Below are 23,569 nucleotides of genomic sequence, written 5' to 3'. Positions count from 1 at the left end.
CTGGATGCTCCCTGTAATTAAAGCACACTTTTTTGGGCTGTCAGTGATAGGCATGGTACATGGCTGAGGCAGACAGCAAACCTAACTGGTGATCAAATCCACGCCCCTGGCCAGGCGCGGTGGCTCAGGCCTATAATCCTGGCACTTTGGGAGGCTGAGACGGGTGGATCACCTGAGGCCAGGAGTTCAAGAGCAGCCTGGCCAACATGGTGAAACCCCATCTGTCTACTAAAATTACAAAATTAGCGGGGCGTGGTGGTGTGTGCCTGTCATCCCAGCTACTCAGAAGGCTGAACCCAGGGGACAGAGGTTGCAGTGAGCTGAGATCGCACCATTGCACTCCAGCCTGGGCAACAAGAGTGACACTCCATCTCAAAAAAACAAAAAAAAATTAGCTGGGCAGGGTGGCGTGTGCCCATAATCCCAGCTATTCGGGAGGCTGAGGCATGAGAATCATTGGAACCTGGAAGGTGGAGGCTGCAGTGAGCCGAGATCACACCACTGCACTCTAGCCTGGGTGACAGAGCCAAGACTCCTTCTCGAAAAAAAAAAAAAAAAAAAAAAAAATACCCAAACAACAAATCCACGCCCCTGGTCTGGTTAGTACATGATGGCTGCGCTGGCTCTCCCACAGTGCTCCACCATGTCATATTTCAGTTACACCTCGGGGGAGAAAATACTCATACTCAAACAGAACTGCCTTCTCTTCACTGAGTCTGGTTTCCATCAGTGGATTCAGGTGTTTTTTTTTTTTCTTAGCATCATTAATGCTAAAAATGAATAACTCATGTTTAAATTTTTTTTACAAAAATGTGAGTTAATGAGTTACTTACATGCAGTGGACGGGCGAAAGTACAGGAAGACTGAAGGACATCAGTGGGAAAGGGTAGGTCTGACCCTTCTCTGGCTACTGAGTACAGACTCTATGCGGAGCGTGTGATGCCAGTTAGGCATGCCGCTGCAGGGCCCTGGACAGGAAGGAGCGCTGTCCCGCAGCCCCAGCTCACAGCCTAGCCACATGTCACTGAAGAGCTAACAATGCCAAGCCTGTCTAACCCAGAGGCTTTCTCAGCTTGAGAACAGCCAGATCAGCCTGGAAGGGGGTCAGGAGAGGGGCTCCCCGATTCTCGGTGCTACTTACCAGGAACCTTACAGTCTTCAAAGATTAGCTCACAGGTGTCAGAGCCCCTCATCCCCAGCTTGTCCAGCTTCTTAGAGGTGCTAAAGCCAGGCATACCCTTTATAGGAATCAAAAGGCAGTCCTGGTTACAGATTAGCCCCAAGGGGGCCTGGTAAAGGAAAGGCCCCTGGGAAGAAGGCACCCACCTTCCTACTGTGTCCCTGTACCTGCACAGCATGGCAGCATCCTAGTCCCATGCTCCCCCCAGGTCCTTCAAGTGCTAATGCCCCAGATTGATCCCAGCCTCCTCTGCCACTAGCTTGTGTTCTCCCCAGTTCTCAAGGGGACAGTTCTTTCTCAATGATATGCTCAGTTCTCTGAGCCCTCCTGACCCCCCGGCCTTATTTCCTTCCCCCAGGGGACATTACTTCCAAGACACTGTCATCCGCCCAGTCAATTCCCTTATCCTCTGTTTTCTCCTGTCTGTACCCAAAAGGATATCACTAGGGCTGAACTGAGCCCTCTGTGCTTTGACCTGGACTACTGGATTGCAGCATGTTTTGGCAAGTGCCCAGCAGAGTGCTGAACATGCTGCCGTTCGACCTGTAATGAGCAGGGCGTCACATAACCTTGAGATTTCCAATCTCAGCCAGGTCCCTACTGCTCCAACTCTAGACAGCTACTTTCCCCCCCTCTATGGAGGGTACCGCAAACCTTTACAATACTCGCTCGTGAAACTCTCTGCCAACTCCCCCCCGTGGCCCCAGCCCTCACAGGGCCCCTAGCTTCCTCCTCATGATCGCCAGGCAGGTGGTTCCTGCACCATCACCTGTAACCCATCCTTCTCTCTCCTGTCCCCGCTCACCATTGTGTTCTGCCCACTCATTCCCAGACGCCTCAATTGCTCCCTCTATTTTCCTTTTTCTTCCCTTTTTTTTTCCCTTCTGACCAAAAACTTTGCTCAGTTCTCTCATTCCTAAAAACACACCCAAACTCCTAACTTTTGTTTGAACTCCTGCTCTGCTTCCTTCTTGCTTTTGTTGTCAAGGCTGTTGCAGGGGCAGTCTCCACTTATATCCCACCCACACCTCAGTCTCCCACAGCCACACTCATCAGGTCCACCAATGTACCCTGACTGTCACGTCCTGACCTCCTTTCAGTCCTTCCCTTTCTAGACCTCTTTGTGTGGCCTGGCACTGAGGACGGCTCCACTGTCTTCAGAAGTGACCCATCTGCCCTGGACTTCCTGGTTACCCTCCTTGCAGTCTGCTCTCTGCCTCATCCCCACCTCTGGGGCCTTGCAGAGCACACAACACTGCTTGCATTTGAGATCAGTGAAGGGGCTATCTCTGGTTCCACTGTCAGGAGGCAGAAGCCTCCCCGGCCCTACACCCATCTATACTCACCTTCTCTACAATGAAGGCCGTGATGCCCCGAGAAGCCGGCGTAGCAGCCAGATCTGTCTTGGCATAGACAATCAGGACGTCAGCATCAGGGCCATTAGTGATCCAGGACTTGTTGCCATTCAGGACATAGTGATCTCCTAAGGGCAGGATGTTGGCTATTTGCTCAAGCCATCTCGGCCTGTCTCAGCCAGGCCATAGACCTTCTGCTGAGCAAGCAGCTGTCCAGCTCTGAGAAAGTTCTGGAAACCCAACAGGGGCCACCTCCAATTGTTCCTCCCTCACCCTGATAATATCTGAACTTCTGCCCATTTTGGCTCCCAAGTCGAGAGCGGCCTCACCTTTCTTTTCTGCTTTGAGCTTCATAGAGACAACGTCAGAGCCTGAATTGGGCTCACTCATAGCCAGGGCTCCGATGTACTCACCACTGGTCAGCTGCAAGGAAAACCCCCAACAGGCCTTGTTACAACCTTGGAGTACTCTAGAGCAGCTCACTGATACTGCTTCTTCCTGTCCACATTACACCCCTTTAAACTTCTCACACCAGGGTATCAGTAAAGTCCTAGAAGTCTCTTCTAAGAAGCCCAATGGCTACAAGGCTGAAAATGCCTCTCCTTTTTCCATTCCCTTTGCAAAGAAAGCTAGTCCTACTCTTCCATTTCTTAGCGTTCTCTTCACATGTTGTCTGTCTGTTGTTCAATGCAAGAGGTCTGGTCCTATTTTTGTTTTTGGCTCAAATATTTTAAAGCAATCCATGGCCCCTTCCTAACCACACTGGGTTCATGGCAGCATGCTACAGAAAGCAGGTCTCACTGGCCCTCACCAAGGGGAGAGGGTGCCTTATAGCTGGTTGTTGCACTGTGAGATTAGCAAGTATTACATTTCCATTTCCTTACCTTTGGGAGATACTTCTCTTTCTGGGCCTCATTCCCATTGCGCACAAGCTGGTTGACGCAAAGGTTGGAGTGGGCACCGTAACTGAGCCCCACTGCTCCAGAAGCTCGGGATATCTCCTCCATCACCAGCACATGCTCCAGGTAGCCCAGGCCAGAGCCGCCATACTGAACTGGGAGTGGTGTGGTACAAGGGAATGGAAAAGGCAGCCCAGATTAAATTGGGAGATTCCATTTGTTGGCAGAAGGGAAACACCTTGCAGCACCTATTCCAAATTCCCTCTAGCAACAAGAATAAGCTGATGCTACAGACCTGCTTATAAGCTCACTGGACTGGTTTTGCCTGCTGCTGCTTGTCAGCTGAGGGGTGATTCAGAAGGCAATCATTGCAACTCCTGCTTTATCCCAGACAGACCTCTTGATGAAGATATGTGAACAACCTGAGCACCCACTACTCAGAAAGTTACAGAAATGCAGAGGCAGATGAATAAATGAAGAAAGAGGGCCTGGAGTTTAACAGAGAAAAACAAAGACATTGGGATGGAGGTGGTATCCAAAGCACCAAGAACAGATACAAAGCCAGAGGATGTGATGTGTCTGCAAAAGGCCTAAGGAAGGTGAGATTTTATAGCATAGGGCTGAACCCAAAGAAGCAGGACTGATAACAGGACAGGAGAGCCACAGCCTCAGAGACAATCTTCAGGTGGGCTGTGCAGCAGAGGGAAGATGAGATGCTGGCAGAGAATTTCAGAACTCCTCATAAAATACATGGTTTTTCCTTGGCAGCAGATCCAAACTCAAAGTGGCTGGGTCACCTGATACCACCCCCAGCCCTGCTGATTGGGTCAAGCCTAACAAGGTCCTATACACATGTTCACTCTGACCAACAAGTCAGGCTTGTCCTCGGCTCTAAGGAAAGCTTGACCTGCCCCTACAACTGCAGGAAGGAAAGTATGAAGGCAGGTGACATTAGAAACAGCCACCATGACATCGTGCAGAAACCGGAACTTATATCCGGCTTTCTTTTTCAGGTTCCCTTGAAAGAGTTGTCATCGAATTTTTTCTTTTTTTTTCAAGAGGCGGGCTGTCATTCTTTTGCCCAGGCTGGGGTGCAATGGTGTAATCTTGGCTCACTGCAGCCTTGAACTCCTGGGCTCAAGCGATCCTCCTGCCTTGGCCTCCCCAGTTGCTGGGATTACAGAAGCCCACTACCACACCTGGCCATTTTCATCTGATTTCTAACTGCCTCTTTCTTCCATAAAATACAATCTGATTCAGAAGCATATTATCTGCAGGGAGTGGGGTACATAAACCACCAAAACACAATAGGAGAGTCTTCCTTAGGAATGACCAGCAGGCTTTCCCCCAATGCTTTTACATTAAGATGGCTGCAATTAATCTTTAAGTGGTTTCATTTTATGAAAGGTGATGTAACTTTCTAGGACGTAAGGAGAAGTATTGGGTTTCACTCATACTCTCATGCCCAGAGTGAATACAGGCCAAAGCAGGTTGGGCTTTTTTTTTTCTTTTTTGGAAATGGAGTCTTGCTCTGTTGCCTGGGCTGGAGTGCAGTGGCGCCATCTCAGCTCACTGCAACCTCCACCTCCCAGGTTCAAGCAATTCTCCTGCTTCAGCCTCTCGAGTAGCTGGGATTACAGGTATATACCACCACGCCTGGCTAATTTTGTATTTTCAGTGTAGAAAGGGTTTCTCCATGTTGGTCAGGCTGGTCTCAAACTCACAACCTCAGGTGATCCACCTGCTTCGGCCTCTAAAAGTGCTGGGATTACAGGCATGAGCCACTGTGCCTGGCCTAGGCTCATCTCTTTACTGGACACTGCAAGCCAGGCTGGGCCTCCTTCAGAGGTTAAGAATATCCAAACCAGGCCAGACGCGGTGGCTCATGCCTGTAATTCCAGCACTTTGGGAGGCCAAGGCGGGTAGACCATGAGGTCAGGAGATCGAGACCATCCTGGCTAACACAGTGAAATCCCGTCTCTACTAAAAATACATAAAATTAGCCGGGCGTGGTGGCGGGTGCCTGTAGTCCCAGCTACTCGGGAGGCTGAGGCAGGAGAATGGCGTGAACCTGGGAGGCGGAGCTTGCAGTGAGCCAAGATCATGCCACTTCACTCCAGCCTGGGTGACAGAGTGAGACTCCATCTCAAAAAAAAAAAAAAAAAAAAAAAGAATATCCAAACCAGAGCCTGCCAGATCCCTGCCTTCTCCCTCCGGAGAGCCTAGTAAACACATCATCTGGCCACCTCACCTGGAAGCCCAGATAGACACCTCTCTCCCCTGCCCACCCCCCACCCTACTCCCCCTGCCATCTGCTCCCAAATGAGCACCAAGGTGTGGGCAGAAGAGGACACAGGCAGTCCCTGCAGGGACACCCTGCCCGGAGTGTTCCTGCCGAGAGGCCACTGGTAGGACAAAGCTTATAGGGATTAGGGGAGGCAGTAGGACTGAGGTACCATGAAGACAACCACTTGATCCAGAGTTTTCTTTTTTTTTTTTTTTTTTTGAGACGGAGTCTCGCTCTGTCGCCCAGGCTGGAGTGCAGTGGCGCGATCTCGGCTCACTGCAAGCTCCGCCTCCTGGGTTTACGCCATTCTCCTGCCTCAGCCTCCCGAGTAGCTGGGACTACAGGCGCCCGCCACCGCGCCCGGCTAATTTTTTGTATTTTTAGTAGAGACGGGGTTTCACCGTGGTCTCGATCTCCTGACCTTGTGATCCGCCCGCCTCGGCCTCCCAAAGTGCTGGGATTACAGGCGTGAGCCACCGCGCCCGGCCTGATCCAGAGTTTTCTAAACTTCCCAAATCACCTGGGTGAGCCTGTTAAGTAAGCAGAGTTCAAGAGTTGGACTGATCCTGATCCAAGTGAGCCACAATGACCAAGTTAATCCCTCTGCCTTCTCCACATCACTGTCTAATAAAATAGAAGAGTGTTCTGTTCTCTGGGCTGACAATGGGTGCTTTCACAGGTCCAAAAGATGCAGTTCTGGGTTTCTTTAAACACAGTCTTTCCCTTCCCTTCCTGCTTCTTTTGGGAACTGTCTTAAAGGGCACACAAGAAAAGTTCTCTTTAGGGAAATACACTATACTCACCAGGGGCTGTGATGCCCAATACGCCCAGGTTCCCCAGCTGCTTCCAAAACTCCTGCCAACAGAATAAGTGGAATGAGTGTTGAGCGGAAGGCAGCCAGTCACATGTGGCTGGAACAATGAGACCCAAACACTTCAGAGAGAGGGGCTGCATTTAGGGAGGCTTCATTTACCAGAAAACTACGTGAGCTCTTCCAGGCAGCAGTGAAGCTCAGCCCCACTCCCAGACTGCCCCCCAATGCCCAGGCCTCCCAACTCACTCGCAGGTTCTTGAACTCATTGCTGCAATCAATCTCCTGGGCCTTGGGGGCCAGGTGCTCCTGAAGGAACTTAGCCATGGTCTGACGAAGCTAATAGGAGAGAAGTAAACAGATGCCACTGTGGAAAGCATCTCCACTACCAAGGCACATTCAAGAGAAAAGGTCACAAGTAACTTCACCAAACAGCATCGGACTGAAAGTGAGAGGCCTCAGCAGTTTATGCCTCCTCAGAGATGATCTTCTTTCTTAAGGTCTTCAGCCTAGATAGCTTGATGGTAATTTTTAAAACGTCACACCCTACGTAAAAATCATTCCATTGGTTTCCACTATACTTAGAATGAAACACAAGCTTCTCACCCAGGCCTGCTAGGCCCTGCAGGAGCTGACCCCAGCTGACTCTCCCAGCTTCCCCAGCACCTTCCCACCTCCCACCGTCTGTGCTCCAGCTGCATTCCAGGCAGCCTCCAGATCTCAACAGTTGTCAGCCTCTTTCAAGCCCCTGAACCTTTGACTAAAAGGGACCAATTACTCAGAGAGATTAGAAACTCCTCTTGGTGGCTGGGCATGGTGGTTCCCGCCTGGAATCCCAGCACTTTGGGAGGCCGAGGCAGGAGGATCACCTGAGGTTGGGAGTTTGAGACCAGCCTGACCAACATGGAGAAACTCCATCTCTACTAAAGATACCAAATTAGCTGGGCGTGGTGGCACATGCCTGTAATCCCAGCTACTTGGGAGGCTGAGGCAGGAGAATCACTTGAACCTGGGAGGCGGAGGTTGCGGTGAGCAGAGATAGTGCCATTACACTCCAGCCTGGGCAACAAGAGCGAAACTCCATCTCAAAAAAAAAAAAAAAGAAAAAGAAAGAAACTCCTCTTGCCAGGAAAGCTTGAGAACAGGGGTTGAACCCTTTCTGCCTGAGGTGGTTCACGGAAGCTCTGAGCGTTCGCTGGCTATAAACAAACTATGGAGTTGCTGGGAGGCTCACACCTCTGCCAGCTCCATCCAGCCTCCAGATGAAGCCTCAGGAAGGACTCTGGTTCTGCTCCATTTGTAAATACTTCTTCATCGTCTTCTTTTCTATTTTTTATGAGATGGGGGTCTGGCTATGTTGCTCAGGCTGATCTCAAACCCCTGAGCTCAAACAATCCTCCCACCTCGGCCTCCCAAAGTGCTAGGATTACAGGTGTGAGCCACGGTGCCTGGCCTCTAACTGCTTCTTTCGAGTACTTGTTCAACTTTGTGTTTTGACCCAATGGGCTGAGGAGCGACAGGAGAGCTCACTGTAGCTTTTTAAAACCCTCAAACTGTTTATACAAAAAAGACTCCCTGGTGATTACGATGATCACCCAGGTGTCAGAAGCATACCTCAGACTGTTCAGGTTAAGTGAACTACATACAGATTGAGGGCCCTTGTGTCACAAGCAGTAGCCTGGCCAATCCTCCACCAAAACACCATCGGTCTCCCAGGAGCTCTCCCAGCCTCGACTCCTCTCTACTTCCAGCAGTACTGCCCTGCGGTCTCAAATCTTCACCCCACAGACGTCAGGCTGAGGTCAGGGGACCGGCCCCAGGCCGGAGGCCCGCATCCCGCCCGGGCGCTGGCGCTCCCAACGGCCCACGGGCAAAAGCCAAGGCTGGGGGGGCGCTGGGCCGATGGGGACCAGGCAGGAACGAGACCTTCGGGCTAGGAAGGGGGTCAGTCTCCTCACCTGCCTCTGCTCCTCGCTTAGCCCGTTGATTGCATCGTCCACCGGTAAAAGCGAGTGGGCCCGCTGGGAAACGAAGCCGGCAAGCGGCGGCCGCAGCCTCCAGCTCGCCACACGCCACCTCAGCAGCCCAGTCGCAGTCGCCATCTCTACCCTGAACCAAGAGCGTGAGCTGCTGCTGAGCCAGCTCTTAGCTCCACCAATCCAGGCTTCGCCGACCCGCAAACCGACGAGTGGGTGGGTCTGCAGCAGCCAATCACCCTAGGCGGCCCGCCGAAGGCGGTGCTGCCCTTGGACCGCACCCGAGCCGATCAACCGTGATCGCCCGCCAGCTTCCAGCCAATGCAACGGCCGCAGGCCGGGTGGCCCTGCCCTGAGCGCTGGAAATGCTGGCGTGCTCCCTAGGATGGGTGTTTTTAGCGGGGTAGAAGAGGAAGTGTTTTTTTTTTTTCTTTTTATCTCCCTGCGTTGAAAAAGCAGCCCCTAACTGCGGAAATCTCTCTGTGGGAAAGCAAAGTGTGGAAACAGCAATCAGAAAACTGCCCACGTGCCCAGTAAATCGGTCAAGCATCTCTGGAATAATTAAGATCGGAAAAGTAGTGCTTGCTCTAATGTGCACACTGATTATAACTTAGTACACCTTGCTTTATTTGCTTTATTATATGACAAGGTTTGTAGATTTTGATTCACGGTTTATTGTTTGTTTGTTTTGAGACAGAGTCTCGCTCTGTCACCCAGGCTGGAGTGCAGTGGAGTGATCTCGGCTTACTGCAGTGAACCACTGCGCCCGGCCTTGATTTATGTTTTATGGGAAAGGGGCTATTAAGGAGTAGCTGCCTTCCAGATTGGAGACTTGCCTCGATTTACAGTGGGGTTACTTCTCGATAAACCCATCATAAATGGAAAATATTTTAAGTCAAAAATGCACTTTAAAAATACACCTAGGTCGGGCGTGATGGTTTACGCCTGTAATCCCAGCACTTTGGGAGGCCGAGGCAGGTGAGTCACCTGAGGCCAAGAGTTCAAGACCAGCCTGACCAACATGGAGAAACCCTGTCTCTACTACAAATACAAAAATTAGCTAGGCGTGGTGGCGCATGCCTGTAATCCCAGCTATTCAGGAGGTTGAGGCAGGAGAATCACTTGAACCCAGGAGATGTAGGTTGCAGTGAGCTGAGATCGCGCCATTGCACTCCAGCCTGGGCAACAAGAGCAAATTTCCTTCTCAAAAGAAAAAACAAAAAAACACTAACCTACCAAACATCATAGCTTAGACTAGTGGACCTTAAACAGACTCAGAACACTTACAATAGCTTATCACTGAGCACAATCATGTAACACAAAGCATATTTTATAAGACAGTGTTAGATATAATTTATTGAATATTGTACAATATCTATTGAATGTCTATCACTTTCACACCATCATAAAGTTGAAAAATCTTAAGTAGGGCTGGGCGCGGTGGCTCACGCCTGTAATCCCAGCACTTTGGGAGGCAGAGGCGGGCGGATCACGAGGTCAGGAGATCAAGACCATCCTGGCTAACAAGGTGACACCCCGTCTCTATTAAAAATACAGAAAATTAGCTGGGCGTGGTAGTGGGCGCCTGTGGTCCCAGCTAGTCAGGAGGCTGAAGCAGGAGAACGGCGTGAACCCGGGAGGCGGAGCTTGCAGTGAGCCGAGATCACGCCACTGCACTCCAGCCTGGGCGACAGACCGTAAGTTGGGGACCATTTGTATTTAATATGTGTTAAATATTAATAGTACATATTTAAGTATTATACTATATATTAAATAAGATGTATTAAATAGGCTGGGCATGGTGGCTCATTCCTGTAATCCTAGGACTTTGGGAGCTTAGGTGGGAAGATCGTTCGAGGCCAGGAGTTCAAGACCATCCTGCGCAACATAGGGAGACATTGTCTCCACAAAACATTTGGGAAAACAAACAACAAGAGATATATTAAATAGTAAATAATATGTATTTAATACACCATAGGAATAACAGTCAGGACTTAGAAACACGGGTTTGGGACACAGGGAAAGGAAGAGTGGTAAGGGGAAAGAGGAGAGCTGATGGAATTAAGTCTCTATTCCCTCCCCACTTGCTCTGTTTACCTCCATGTTGTGTCAATGTTCTTTATTTTTAAAATTTAATTAATTAATTAGAGACAGGGCGGAGGGGGGACGGTCTCACTATGTTGTCCAAGCTGATCCAAGGGCTCATGTGATCCTCTCGCCTTGGCCTCCCAAAGTGCTAGGATTACAGGCATGAGCCACGGAACCCAACCGAGTCAATGCTCTTGAACAACTCTTCTCAGATTGGTACCCTGAGTCCAGGAACGGGTCTACGCAATCCCACTACATAGCTGTGGGACTTTCAGCAAGTTCCTTAGATCTTTTCAGTCGCTGCTTTATCCTCTTTAAAGTGAAAACAATACCAGCCAACTTTAAGGCTATTATGAGGAATAAAGGTGATTGCATACTTAATGATTCAGCACAGTACTTGGCACATTGCTCTCATTTTCAGATCATTCATACCACATCCAACTTCCCTGCACCCATTCCTCAGCTTCTAACTTACCCCCTTACCATAATTTGAAGTCCTATTGAGAAGTTAACGCCTGATCATAGCACTGCTTTATTTTTTTTTTTAATCAGGCAGAAATTAATTTTTTTTTTTGAGTCAGGATCTCTGTCACCTAGGCTGGAGTGCAGTGGCAAAATCATGGCTTACTGCCATGACATTCAAGCAATCCTCTGACCTCAGCCTGCCAAGTAGACGGGACTACAGGCATATGTTACCAGCCTAATATATATATCTATACACATATACACACATATATACATACATATATATATGTATATATGTATATTGTAGAGATAAGGGTCTCACTCTGTTGCCCAGGCTGGTCTCAAACTCCTGGCCTCAAGCAATCCTCCTGCCTTGGCCTCCCGAACTGCTTGGATTACAGGCATGAGCCACTGCACCAGCCCACCTTTATTAGTTTCTTGAATATTCCAGTATTTTATGTAAATACAAGCAATTATGAATATATATTCTTCTTACACTTAACAAAGTATCTTGGAGATCTTGGCATATCACTATGTTAAGAGCGTCCTCTTTTTTCCTTTTTTAAAGACTATTCCACTGTATAGACACACCATAGTTTTTCTTCTTATGAATGAGGTGGAGGATTTTTTCATACAGAAAGCCCTTATTTTTCTGTGGACTGTCAGATCATGTCCTTTGCCTATTTATGTGTTGCACTGTTGGCACTTTTCTTAACTCAAACCTACAATAAATGCGTAGGTTCACTGGAAAAGAATCAGGTCTGAGAGGAAAGACTTTGAGCTTGTTTTGGGCACAATTATGTTTGAAGCACTTTTGAGTCATCTTAAGAGGTAATGTGGGCCAGCCACGGTGGCTCACACCTGTAATTCCAACATTCTAGGAGGCTGAGGCAGTAGGATCACTTGAGGTCAGGAGTTCGAGACCAGCCTGAGCAACACAATAAGACTGGTCTCTACAAAAAACTTTAAAAATTAGCCAGGCATGGTGGGTTGTGCTTGTAGTCTCAGCTTCTTGAGAGACTGAGACTGGAGGATGGTTTGAACCCAGGAGTCTGAGGTCACAGTGTGTTATGATCGGGCCACTGTACTCCAGTCTAGGCAACAGAACAAAACACTGTCTCTAAAAAAAATTAAAAACAGAAAATAAAGAGATTAACAAAATTAAACTGGGTGCTGTGGTACACACCTGGTACATACTTACAGGTGGCCAAGGTAGGAGGATTGCTTGAACCCGGGGGTTGGAGTCTAGTCTGGGCAACATAGCAAAAGCCTATCTCCTAAAATAAAAAAAGATTTTAAAAATTGATAAACTGGGCCGGGCGCGGTGGCTCACGCCTGTAATCCCAGCACTTTGGGAGGCTGAGGTGGGCGGATCACGAGGTCAGGAGATCGAGACTATCCTGGCTAACACGGTGAAACCCCACCTCTACTAAAAATGCAAAAAATTAGCTGGGCGTGGTGGCGGGCGCCTGTAGTCCCAGCTACTTCAGAGGCTGAGGCAGGAGAATGGCATGAACCCGCGAGGCGGAGCTTGCAGTGAGCAGAGATGGCGCCACTGCACTCCAGCCTGGGCGACTGAGCGAGAGACTCCGTCTCAAAAAAAAAAAAAAAAAAAATTGATAAACTGCTAGCAAGACTTATCAAAAAAAAAGAGGAATTGCAAATATCTGATATCAAGAATTAAAAAGGGGATGGCTCTCAAATCCTACAGATATGAAAAAGATAAGGATATTTTGAGCAATTTATGCTAATAAATTTGATAATGTAGATGAAATGGACAAATCAAACTGACACAAACTGACATAATAGAAAAATCTGAATAGTCCTTTATCTACCAAATAAATTGAAATTCACAATGAAAAACCTTCCATGAAGAAAACTCCAAGCCTAAAAGACTTCACTAATGAATTCTTCCAAATACTTAAGTAAGAAATATGGGTATAGGCTGGGGGCGGTGGCTCACGCCTGTAATCCCAGCACTTTGGGAGGCTGAGGCGGGCGGATCACGAGGTCAGGAGTTCAAGACCAGCCTGGCCAACATAGTGAAACCCCATCTCTACTAAAAAGACAAAAAATTAGCCGGGCATGGTGGCGGGCACCTATAATCCCAGCTACTTGGGTGGCTGAGGCAGGAGAATCGCTATAATCCAGGAGGCAGAGCTTGCAGTGAGCTGAGATCACGCCACATCACTCCAGCCTGGGTGACAGTGTGAGACTCCGTCTCAAACCAAAATAAATAAATAAATAAATAAATAAATAAATAAGGGTACAAACCTAAGAGAAAATAAATAAGAAGGAATACCAAACTTATTATTTCAACTCATTTTATGAGGCCAATATAACCCTGACACCAAAAATCTTACAAGAAACATTACAAAAGAAGGCCGGGTGCAGTGGCTCATGTCTGTAATCCCAGCACTTTAGGAGGCCAAGACAGGTGGATCACGAGGTCAGGAGATCAGACCAAGCTGGCTAACACAGTGAAACCCCATCTTTACTAAAAATACAAAAAATTAGCCGGGCATGGTGGCGGGTGCCTATAGTCCCAGCTACTCAGGAGGCTGAGGCAGGAGAATGGCATGAACCTGGGAGGTGGAACTTCCAGTGAGCTGAGACTGTACCAGTGCATTCCAGCCTGGGAGACAGAGCGACACTCCGTCTCAAAACAAACAAACAAACAAACAAAAAACAGAAAGAAACATTACAAAAGAAAATTACAGGCCGGGCGCGGTGGCTCAAGCCTGTAATCCCAGCACTTTGGGAGGCCGAGACGGGCGGATCACGAGGTCAGGAGATCGAGACCATCCTGGCTAATATGGTGAAACCCCGTCTCTACTAAAAATACAAAAAAAAAAAAAAAAAAACTAGCCGGGCGAGGTGGTGGGCGCCTGTAGTCCCAGCTACTCGGGAGGCTGAGGCAGGAGAATGGCGTAAACCCGGGAGGCGGAGCTTGCAGTGAGCTGAGATCCGGCCACTGCACTCCAGCCTGGGCGACAAAGCGAGAGTCCGTCTCAAAAAAAAAAAAAAAAGAAAATTACAGGGTGGGCATGGTGGCTCATGCCTGTAATCCCAGCACTTTCGGAGGCCTAGGCAGGTGGATCACGAGGTCAGGAGTTCAAGACCAGCCTGACCAAGATGGTGAAACCCCATCTCTACTAAAACTAAAAAAATTAGCCGGGCGCGGTGGCAGGTGCCTGTAATCCCATCTACTCAGGAGGCTGAGGCAGGAGAATTGCTTGAACCTGGGAGGTGGAGGTTGCAGGGAGTCGAGATGGTACCACTGCACTCCAGCCCGGGCGAGAGTGAGACTCTGTCTGAAAAAAAAAGGGAAGAAAATTACAGGTCAGTATTTCTCATGAATGGACACAAAAATGCTAAAAAATATATTATAAAATTGAATTCAACGTGTGTGTGGTTTTTTTTTGTTTTTGAAACGGTCTCCCTCTATCGCCCAAGCTGGAGGCAGTGGTATGATCTTGGCTCACTGCAACTTCTGCCTACCGGGTTCAAGCCTCCAGAGTATTTCGGATTACAGGTTTGCACCACCATGTCTGGCTAATTTTTGCAATTCATTAGAGAATGGGGTTTCCCCATGTTGGCCAGGCTGGTCTCAAATTCCTGGCCTCAAGTGATCAGGCCGCCTCGGCCTCCCAAAGTGCTGGGATTATAGGTGTGGGCCACCGCACCCAGCCTTGTTTTTGTTTTATAGAGACAAGGTCTCACTCAGTCGCTCAGTCACTCAGGCTGGAGTGCAGTGGGGAGATCATGGCTCACTGCAGCCTCATCCTCATGGGCTCAAGCAATTCTCCCACCTCAGCCTTCTGAGTAGCCGAGACTACAAGGCGTGCACCACCATACCTGGCTAATTTTTTCGATGTTTAGTAGAGATGACTCCTGGCTAAATTGCCCAGGCTGGTCTCAAACTCCTGGGCTCAAGTGATCCTCCTGCCTCAGCTTCCCAGAGCGCTGGGATTATAGCTGTGAGCAACAGCATGGCTGAATCCAATGTTGTGTGTGTGTGTGTGTGTGTGTGTGTGTGTGTGTGTGTATAAATACATTATGACTGTGGTAAGATATGAAATATATTTGGTTTTTGTCCCTGGTTCCTGTCACAAAGCTACTAAAACCCTTAGAATATTCCAATAGAAATGTCTTTATTAATAATGAGCCTCTTTTAGAAATAATACCACACATCTACAGCCATCTGATCTTTGACAAATTTGACAAAAACAAGAAATGGGGAAAGGATTCCCTATTTAATAAATGGTGCTGGGAAAACTGGCTAGCCATATGTAGAAAGCTGAAACTGGATTCCTTCCTTACACCTTATACAAAAATTAATTCAAGATGGATTAAAGACTTAAATGTTAGACCTAAAACAATAAAAACCCTAGAAGAAAACCTAGGCAATATCATTCAGGACATAGGCACGGGCAAGGACTTCATGACTAAAACACCAAAAGCAATGGCAACAAAAGCCAAAATTGACAAATGGGATCTAATTAAACTAAAGAGCTTCTGTACAGCAAAAGAAACTACCATCAGAGTGAACAGGCAACCTACAGAATGGGAGAAAAGTTTTGCAATCTACTCATCTGACAAAGGGCTAATATCCAGAATCTACAAAGAACTTAAACAAATTTATAAGAAAAAAATCAAACAACCCCATGAAAAAGTGGGCAAAGGATATGAACAAACACTTCTCAAAAGAATACATTTATGCAGCCAACAGACATATGAAAAAATGCTCATCATCACTCTCCATCAGAGAAATGCAAATCAAAACCACAATGAGATACCATCTCACACCAGTTAGAATGGCAATCATTAAAAAGTCAGGAAACAACAGGTGCTGGAGAGGATGTGGAGAAACAGGAACACTTTTACACTGTTGGTGGGACTGTAAACCAGTTCAACCATTGTGGAAGACAGTGTGGCGATTCCTCAAGGATCTAGAACTAGAAATACCATTTGACCCAGCAATCCCATTACTGGGTATATATCCAAAGGATTATAAATTATGCTGCTATAAAGACATATGCACATGTATGTTTATTGTGGCACTATTCACAATAGCAAAGACTTGGAACCAACCCAAATGTTCATCAGTGATAGACTGGATTAAGAAAATGTGGCACATATACACCGTGGAATACTACGCAGCCATAAAAAAGGATGAGTTCATGTCCTTTGTAGGGACATGGATGAAGCTGGAAACCATCAATTTCAGCAAACTATCGCACGGACAGAAAGCCAAACACTGCATGTTCTTGCTCATAGGTGGGAACTGAACAATGAGAACACTTGGACACAGGAAGGGGAACATCACACACAGGGGCCTATTGTGGGGTGGGGGGAGGGGGGAGAGATAGCATTAGGAGAAATACCTAATGTAAATGACAAGTTAATGGGTGCAGCACACCAACATGGCACATGTATACATATGTAACAAACCTGCACATTGTGCACATGTACCCTAGAACTTAAAGTATAATAAAAAAAATAATAATAATGAGCCTCTTTTGATCACACTTGAATTTATTCCAATGAGGTGACTTAGAGTGGAGCCCCTACATAACTTCAGGATGGGGCTGGTTACCAGAAAAACCAAATGATTACGGAATTGTAACTTCCAGCCCCATCCACCAGCCTCTGGGAATAGGGGAAAACTGGAGATTAAGCTCTATAAAAACTCTTGAGCCAGGCATGGTGGTCCACACTAGCAGTCCCAGCTACTTGGGAGACTGAGGCAGGAGGATCCCTTGAATCCAGTAGGTTAAGGCTAGTCTGGGTGACATAGTGAGGCCCTAGTTTTTTCTTGTTTGTTTGTTTTTTGTTTTTTGTTTTTTTGTTAATTTTGAGATGGAGTCTCTCTCTGTTGTCCAGGAGGCTGGAGTGCAGTGGCGCGATCTCGGCTAGCTGCAAGCTCTGCCTCCCGGGTTCACGCCATTCTTCTGCCTCAGCCTCCTGAGTAGCTGGGACTACAGGCACCTGCCACCATGCCCGGCTAATTTTTTTTGTATTATTATTATTATTTTTTTTTTAGTAGAGACGGGGTTTCACCGTGTTAGCCAGGATGGTCTCGATCTCCTGACCTCGTGATCTGCCTGCCTTGGCCTCCCAAAGTGCTGGGATTACAGGCATGAGCCAAAAAACACCATTCTTCCCCTACTGAATTGTAATGGAGAGTTCATTATGAATCAAGCAACTCTATGTGTGGGTCTATTTCTATACTCTTTATTCTGTTGCATTGAGTTCTAGCACCAATTCCACAGTATATTAATATATATACATATATATATTTATCTTTATAAAATATCTGTTTCTGGTAGTGTAAGTCTCCAACTTCTTCAAAATTTTGTTTGCTATTCTAGGTCTTTTGCATTCCATATACATTTTAAAGCCAGCTTTTCAATTTCTGTTTTAAAAAGGCTCGTTGAGATACTGATTAGGATTATAGTTCATCTACAGATCAACATGGGAAGAGCTGACATCTTTTTTTTTTTTTTTTTTTTTTTTTTGAGACGGAGTCTCACGCTGTTGCCCAGGCTGGAGTGCAGTGGCGCGATCTCGGCTCGCTGCAAGCTCCGCCTCCTGGGTTCACGCCATTCTCCTGCCTCAGCCTCCTGAGTAGCTAGGACTACAGGCGCCCGCCACCGCGCCCAGCTAATTTTTTGTATTTTTAGTAGAGATGGGGTTTCACTGTGGTCTCGATCTCCTGACCTTGTGATCCGCCCGCCTCGGCCTCCCAAAGTGCTGGGATTACAGGCTTGAGCCACCGCTCCCGGCCAGAGCTGACATCTTAACAATACTAAATCTTCCAATCTATTAACATGGTATACCTATTTATTTAGTTCTTTAATTTCCCTCAGCAATGTTCTTATAATTTTCAGAGTAGAGGTCTTGCACATACATCTTTCATTAGATTTATTCTCATGTGATTGAAGTTCTTACTGCTTTTGTAAATTGTGTGTGTATATATATGTGTGTGTGTGTGTGTGTGTGTGTGTGTGTGTATATATGTATTATCTATATTTATTTTTAAATCAGGCAGTCTCCCAAAAAGAATAGGTTCAAAGAGATTCCCAGATTATATTTGTAAAATCTTACTTTCAGCCGGGTGCGGTGGTTCACGCCTGTAATCCCAGCACTTTGGGAGGCCGAGGTAGGTGGGTCACCTGAGGTCAGGAGTTCGAATCCAGCCTGACTAACATGGAGAAACCCCATCTCTACTAAAAATACAAAATTAGCCAGGTGTGGTGGCCCGTGTTTGTAATCCCAGCTACTCGGGAGGCTGAGGCAGGAGAATCACTTGAACCCAGGAGGTGGAGGTTGTGGTGAGCCGAGATTATGCCATTGCACTCCAGCCTGGGCAACAAGAGCAAAACTCTGTCTCAAATTTTAAAAAAAGGAAAAATATTATTTTCCAGGTGTTGTTGCTAGTAATACCTATTATATAGTGTTTTTGTATCCAATTATCTTGCTAAATTCACTTATTCTAATAACTTATAACAGATTCTTTTAGATTTTTAAAAAGATTTGCTATGTATACAGTCATATCATTTGCAAATGAATTATACTTCTTCCTTTACATATCTATATACTGTATTTTTTTTCTGTATGCTGTACATCTCTATTTTCTTTATTTTCTTGCCTAACTGGACTGTCTAAAATCTCCAGTACAATGTAAAGCCGACTGGTGATAGCATACATCCTTGTCTTATTCCCACCCTCAAGGGGAAAGTGATTCAACACTGCATTACCAAGTATAGTATTAGCTGTAGTTTATTTATGGATATCCGTTATTAGATTAAGGCAGTTCTCTATCTCCTTTGCTGAGAGTTTTTATAATAAAAAGATGAATTGTATCAAATGCTTTTTCTGCATCTACTGATGTGTTCGTTTTTATCATTTATTCTGTTAATGTGTCTACTTATATTGATTGAATTTGAACCCTTCATTAAATAAAATTTACAGGAGCCCATTGGTTTGAACTGAACTCCTGCACTAGGCCCAGCACACCAAATCATAATGGAGCCACTCATGCTGAAGGTCCATGCCACCAAGCTGAAACTAAGATCTTTAACTGACCTTCTAAAAAAATGGGGACATAACTTCAGATCAGTGGTGTCAAAAAATACAAATAAAAAATCAGGAGAAGTAATAGCCAAATCCTGAAACAGGCCAAGTTTAGCAGCATGATATGGAAGTCCTCTCTGCTTTGCTCTTTACAAGAAAAGTAACTGGAATCTGAAATAGTCAATTAAGATCTTTAAATTTGTTGTAATTTTGGTTTTTGATGCTTTCATAACCAGGATATATCCCACTTGGTCATTAAAGAAAAACACTTTTTTCTCTCACACACTTAACACAGAATATTTCTGTGAGAAGATGTGGGGAAGTTTTTCCCCACACACCAAAGTATTCTCCAGCAGACACCAACTGGGTGTACTGTAATTCATTTCAATTCTTGCCTGTAATCCCAGCACTTTCGGAGGCCAAGGTGGACAGATCACCTGAGGTCGTGAGTTCGATACCAGCCTGGCCAACATAGCGAAACCATGTCTCTACTAAAAATACAAAAATTAGCCGGGCATGGTGGCGCAGCCTGTAATCCCAGCTACTTGGGAGGCTAAGGTAAGAGAATCGCTTGAACATGGGAGGCAGAGATTGCAGTGAGCCAAAACGGTGTCACTGCACTCCAGCCTGGGAAACAGCAAACTCCATCTCAAAAAGAAAAAACCAAAACCAAAATAATTTCAATTCTTTATCTACTTGGAGTTAGAGTCAAATCCTACAGGTTAATGCTCAATCCCACAAGACTGCCCCCCACTTCAGATGCCAGTCACAGGTAGATTGTCACCTATATTCTGATTAACAAGCCAAAAAACAAGATTCCCATGCCCTCTGCTTGGATTCGATTAATTGGCTATGGTGGCTCACAGAACTCAGGGAAACACTTAAGTTGACTGGCATACTATAAAGGATATTACAAAGGGTACACATGAATAGCCAGATGGAAGAAATGCACAGGGCAACGTATGGGGAAAGGAGTGCAGAGCGTCTATGCCCTCTGTGTTCCACCCAGAAGCTCATCAAATTTTATTCAAGGGTGTCTTTCTAAAAAAAAAAAATTTTAAATAGAACCTCACAGCCGGGTGCGGAGGCTCACACCTGTAAAGACCTAGAATAGCAAACAAAATTTTGAAGAAGTTGGAGACTTACACTACCAGAAACAGATATTTTATGAAGATAAATATATGTGTATATATATTAATATACTGTGGTATTGGTGCTAGAAATCAATGGAACAGAATAGAGAGTACAGAAATAGACCCACACATAGAGTTGCTTGATTTATAATGAACTCTCCATTACAATTCAGTAGGGGAAGAATGGTGTTTTTTGGCTCATGCCTGTAATCCCAGCACTTTGGAAGGCAGAGGGGGACGGATCACGAGGTCAGGAGTTCGAGACCAGCCTGGCCAACATGGTGAAACCCTGTCTCTATTAAAGATACAAAAAATTAGCCAGACGTGGTGGTGTATGCCCGTAATCCCAGCTACTCGGGAGGCTGAGGCAGGAGAATCATCTGAACCTAGGAAGTGGAGGTTGCAGTTAGCCAAGATTGTGCCACTGCACTCCAGCCTGGGCGACAGGGCAAGATTCCATCTCAAAAAAAAAAAAAAAAAAAAAAGTGGCCGGGCGCGGTGGCTCATGCCTGTAATCTCAGCATTTTGGGAGGCAGAGGTGGGCGGATTCCGAGGTCAGGAGATCGAGACGACCATCATGGCTAACATCATGGCTAAACCCTGTCTCTACTAAAAGTACAAAAAGAAATTAGTGAGGCGTGGTGGCAGGCACCTGTAGTCCCAGCTACTCGGGAGACTGAGGCAGGAGAATGGTGTGAATCCGGGAGGCGGAGCTTTCAGTGAGCCGAGATTGCGCAACAGCACTCCAGCCTGGGCGATAGAGTGAGACTCCGATTTCATACTATACAAAAGATTAGAGGTAGATAAGAGACCTTAATATGCTGCTTCCCAGGTAATATGAAAAGTAAACAATATGAAAGGTAAACAATAAAGCTTTGAGCAACAAAATAAGGTAAAAATTGAACAAATCAAAGTATTAGTTCCAGCACTTCGGAAGGCCAAGGTGGGCGGATCACCTAAGGTCAGGAGTTTGAGACCAGCGTGGTCAACTTGACGAGAGCTCAGTTTTGCAAAAATACAAAAATTAGCCAGGCAAGGTAGTGTGCACCTGTAGTCCCAGCTACTCAGGAGGCTGAGGCAGAAGAATCGCTTGAACCTGGGAGGCAAAGTGACAGTGAACCAATTTTGCAACACTGCACTCCAGCCTGGGTCACAGAGCAAGAATGTCTTAAAAAAAAAACAAAAAGAACAAAAAACCCAAACATGTTCTTTATTTTATTTTTTCTTTTTTTGAGACGTAGTCTCGCTCTGTCGCCCAGAGTGCAGTGGCCGGATCTCAGCTCACTGCAAGCTCCGCCTCCCGGGTTCACGCCATTCTCCTGCCTCAGCCTCCCGAGTGGCTGGGACTACAGGCGCCTGCCACCTCACCCGGCTAGTTTTTTGCATTTTTAGTAGAGACGGGGTTTCACCGTGTTAGCCAAGATGGTCTCGATCTCCTGACCTCGTGATCCGCCTGTCTCGGCCTCCCAAAGTGCTGGGATTACAGGCTTGAGCCACCGCGCTCGGCCCATATTGTTATAAATAAATGGGAGGGAGAAGGAAGAAATCCTCCTTACAGAAGAATTCCAAACAATATGGACAGGTAGATAGTTCTCGCACCCCTTGAGAGTGGGCTGGAATTAGTGATGACTTCTAAAGAGAGTATGGAAAGAGTAGAATAGTAACTTTACGGTGGAGAAACCAGGCTAACACTGCCTTAACCAAGTGATCAAGGTTAATATTACTAGCAACAAGTCAAGTTGATACTATCTACCTATAATATTGTGTCTGGAGTTGGCCGCTTCTGGTGGGTTCTTGGTCTCTCTGACTTTAAGAATGAAGCTGCGGACCTTCGCGGTGAGTATTATAGCTAAGCTGGCATGAACCCAAAGAGTGAGCAGCAGCAAGATTTATTGTGAAGAACAAAAGAACAAAGCTTCCGCAACCGGGAAGGGTAACCGACCAGGTTCACGCTGCTGCCCGGGGACGGTGTGGCGGGTCACCAGCTTTTATTGCCTTATTTGTCCCCGCCCAGGTCCTGCTGATTGGCCCATTTTAGAAGGTGCTGATTGGCGCATTTTACAAACCTCTAGCTAGCCACAGAACGCTGACTGGTGCATTTTTACAGAGCACTGATTGGTGCATTTTACAAACCGCTAGCTAGCTACAGAGTGCTGATTGGTGTGTTTTTTTTGTTTGTTTGTTTTGAGATGGAGTCTTGCTCTGTTGCCCAGGCTGGAGTGCAGTGGCGCAATCTCCACTCACTGCAAGCTCTGCCTCCCGGGTTCATACCACTCTCCTGCCTCAGCCTCCTGAGTGGCTGGGACTACAGGTGCCCGCCACCAGGCCTGGCTAATTTTTTGTATTTTTAGTAGAGACAGGGTTTCACCGTGTTAGCCAGGATGGTCTGGATCTCCTGACCTCGTGATCCACCCACGTCAGCCTCCCAAAGTGCTGGGATTACAGGTGTGAGCCACCGTGCCCGGCCTGATTGGTGCATTTTAAAATCCTCTTGTAAGACAAAAAAGTTTGCCGAGTCCCCACCTGACCCAGAAGTCCAGCTGGCTTCACCTCTCAATATGATGTGCTGAGTATACTTTACTTATGTGGTATTCTTCCCTAAAAAACATAACCACAGTCTAATCATCAAAAAAAATCAAACAAATCCAAATTGAGGGATATTCTACAAAATATCTGACTGCTACTCCTTGAAACTGTCAAGGTCATGAAAAACAGAAAAAGACTGAGAAACTGTCATTGACCAGGGGAGACTAAGGAGACATAATAACTAATGACAAAATACAATATGGCATCCTGGATGTGATCCTAGAACCCAAAAACTACATTAGTAGACAAACCAATGAAATCCAAATAAAGCCCAGAGTTTAGTTAATATTGAGTTACTGATGCTGGTTTCTTAGTTTTGACAAATGTGTCATGGTATTGTAAGATGTTAACATTAGGGGAAGCTGGGGAAGGGGTATATGGGAACTCTCTGGACTATCTTTGCAACTTTTCCGTAAATCTAAAATTATTCCCAAATATATACACTATTATCTTTTGATACAGGGTCTCACTCTGTAGCCTAGGCTGGAGTGCAGTTGAGGTAGATCAGGTAGGATGGTCACAGCCTCACTTAAAGGGGAACAAGATACTTGCCAAACAGACAGATGGAGAGAACAGCTGGATGCTGCACAACCCGCCTCAGGAACTCATGGTCAGAACATCCTGCTGCAAGGAGGAAAAAGAGCAAAAGGGGACAAATCCTCCAGCTTGCACAGGCACAGAAACCCTTGGTCAGTGTCTTTAGGCTGACC

At 46.5% G+C, this 23,569-nt stretch overlaps 1 protein-coding gene and 1 long non-coding RNA gene across 6 annotated transcripts in view; both read right to left on the bottom strand.

The window, feature by feature from the left end:
- IVD (isovaleryl-CoA dehydrogenase) overlaps positions 1–8,664 on the bottom strand; it is a 31,240-nt gene extending 22,576 nt beyond the window's left edge. For all 5 annotated transcript variants that reach the window (XM_028850747.2, XM_028850742.2, XM_028850743.2 and 2 more), the window contains exons 1-7: positions 8,491–8,664; positions 6,782–6,871; positions 6,525–6,576; positions 3,420–3,589; positions 2,865–2,958; positions 2,527–2,663; positions 1,142–1,238 (exon numbers count right to left, since the gene is read on the bottom strand). In XM_028850747.2, the coding sequence (XP_028706580.1) occupies positions 1,142–1,238; positions 2,527–2,663; positions 2,865–2,958; positions 3,420–3,589; positions 6,525–6,576; positions 6,782–6,871; positions 8,491–8,634 (784 nt within the window). In that variant the 5' untranslated portion in view covers positions 8,635–8,664. The remainder of the gene's footprint in view (positions 1–1,141; positions 1,239–2,526; positions 2,664–2,864; positions 2,959–3,419; positions 3,590–6,524; positions 6,577–6,781; positions 6,872–8,490) is intronic.
- A 5,484-nt stretch (positions 8,665–14,148) lies between these two features.
- Positions 14,149–23,530, bottom strand: LOC144329839 (uncharacterized). Its single transcript, XR_013395505.1, has 2 exons — positions 23,408–23,530; positions 14,149–14,371 (listed from the first exon to the last, which is right to left on the bottom strand). It is a non-coding gene; the product is annotated as an uncharacterized LOC144329839 (long non-coding RNA).
- Between the last annotated feature and the right edge of the window lie 39 nt (positions 23,531–23,569).

The sequence above is a fragment of the Macaca mulatta genome, chromosome 7 (genome assembly GCF_049350105.2).
Source record: "Macaca mulatta isolate MMU2019108-1 chromosome 7, T2T-MMU8v2.0, whole genome shotgun sequence".
In the NCBI taxonomy this organism is placed as follows: Eukaryota; Metazoa; Chordata; class Mammalia; order Primates; family Cercopithecidae; genus Macaca; species Macaca mulatta.
This window is presented reverse-complemented; position numbering and strand designations above follow the sequence as displayed.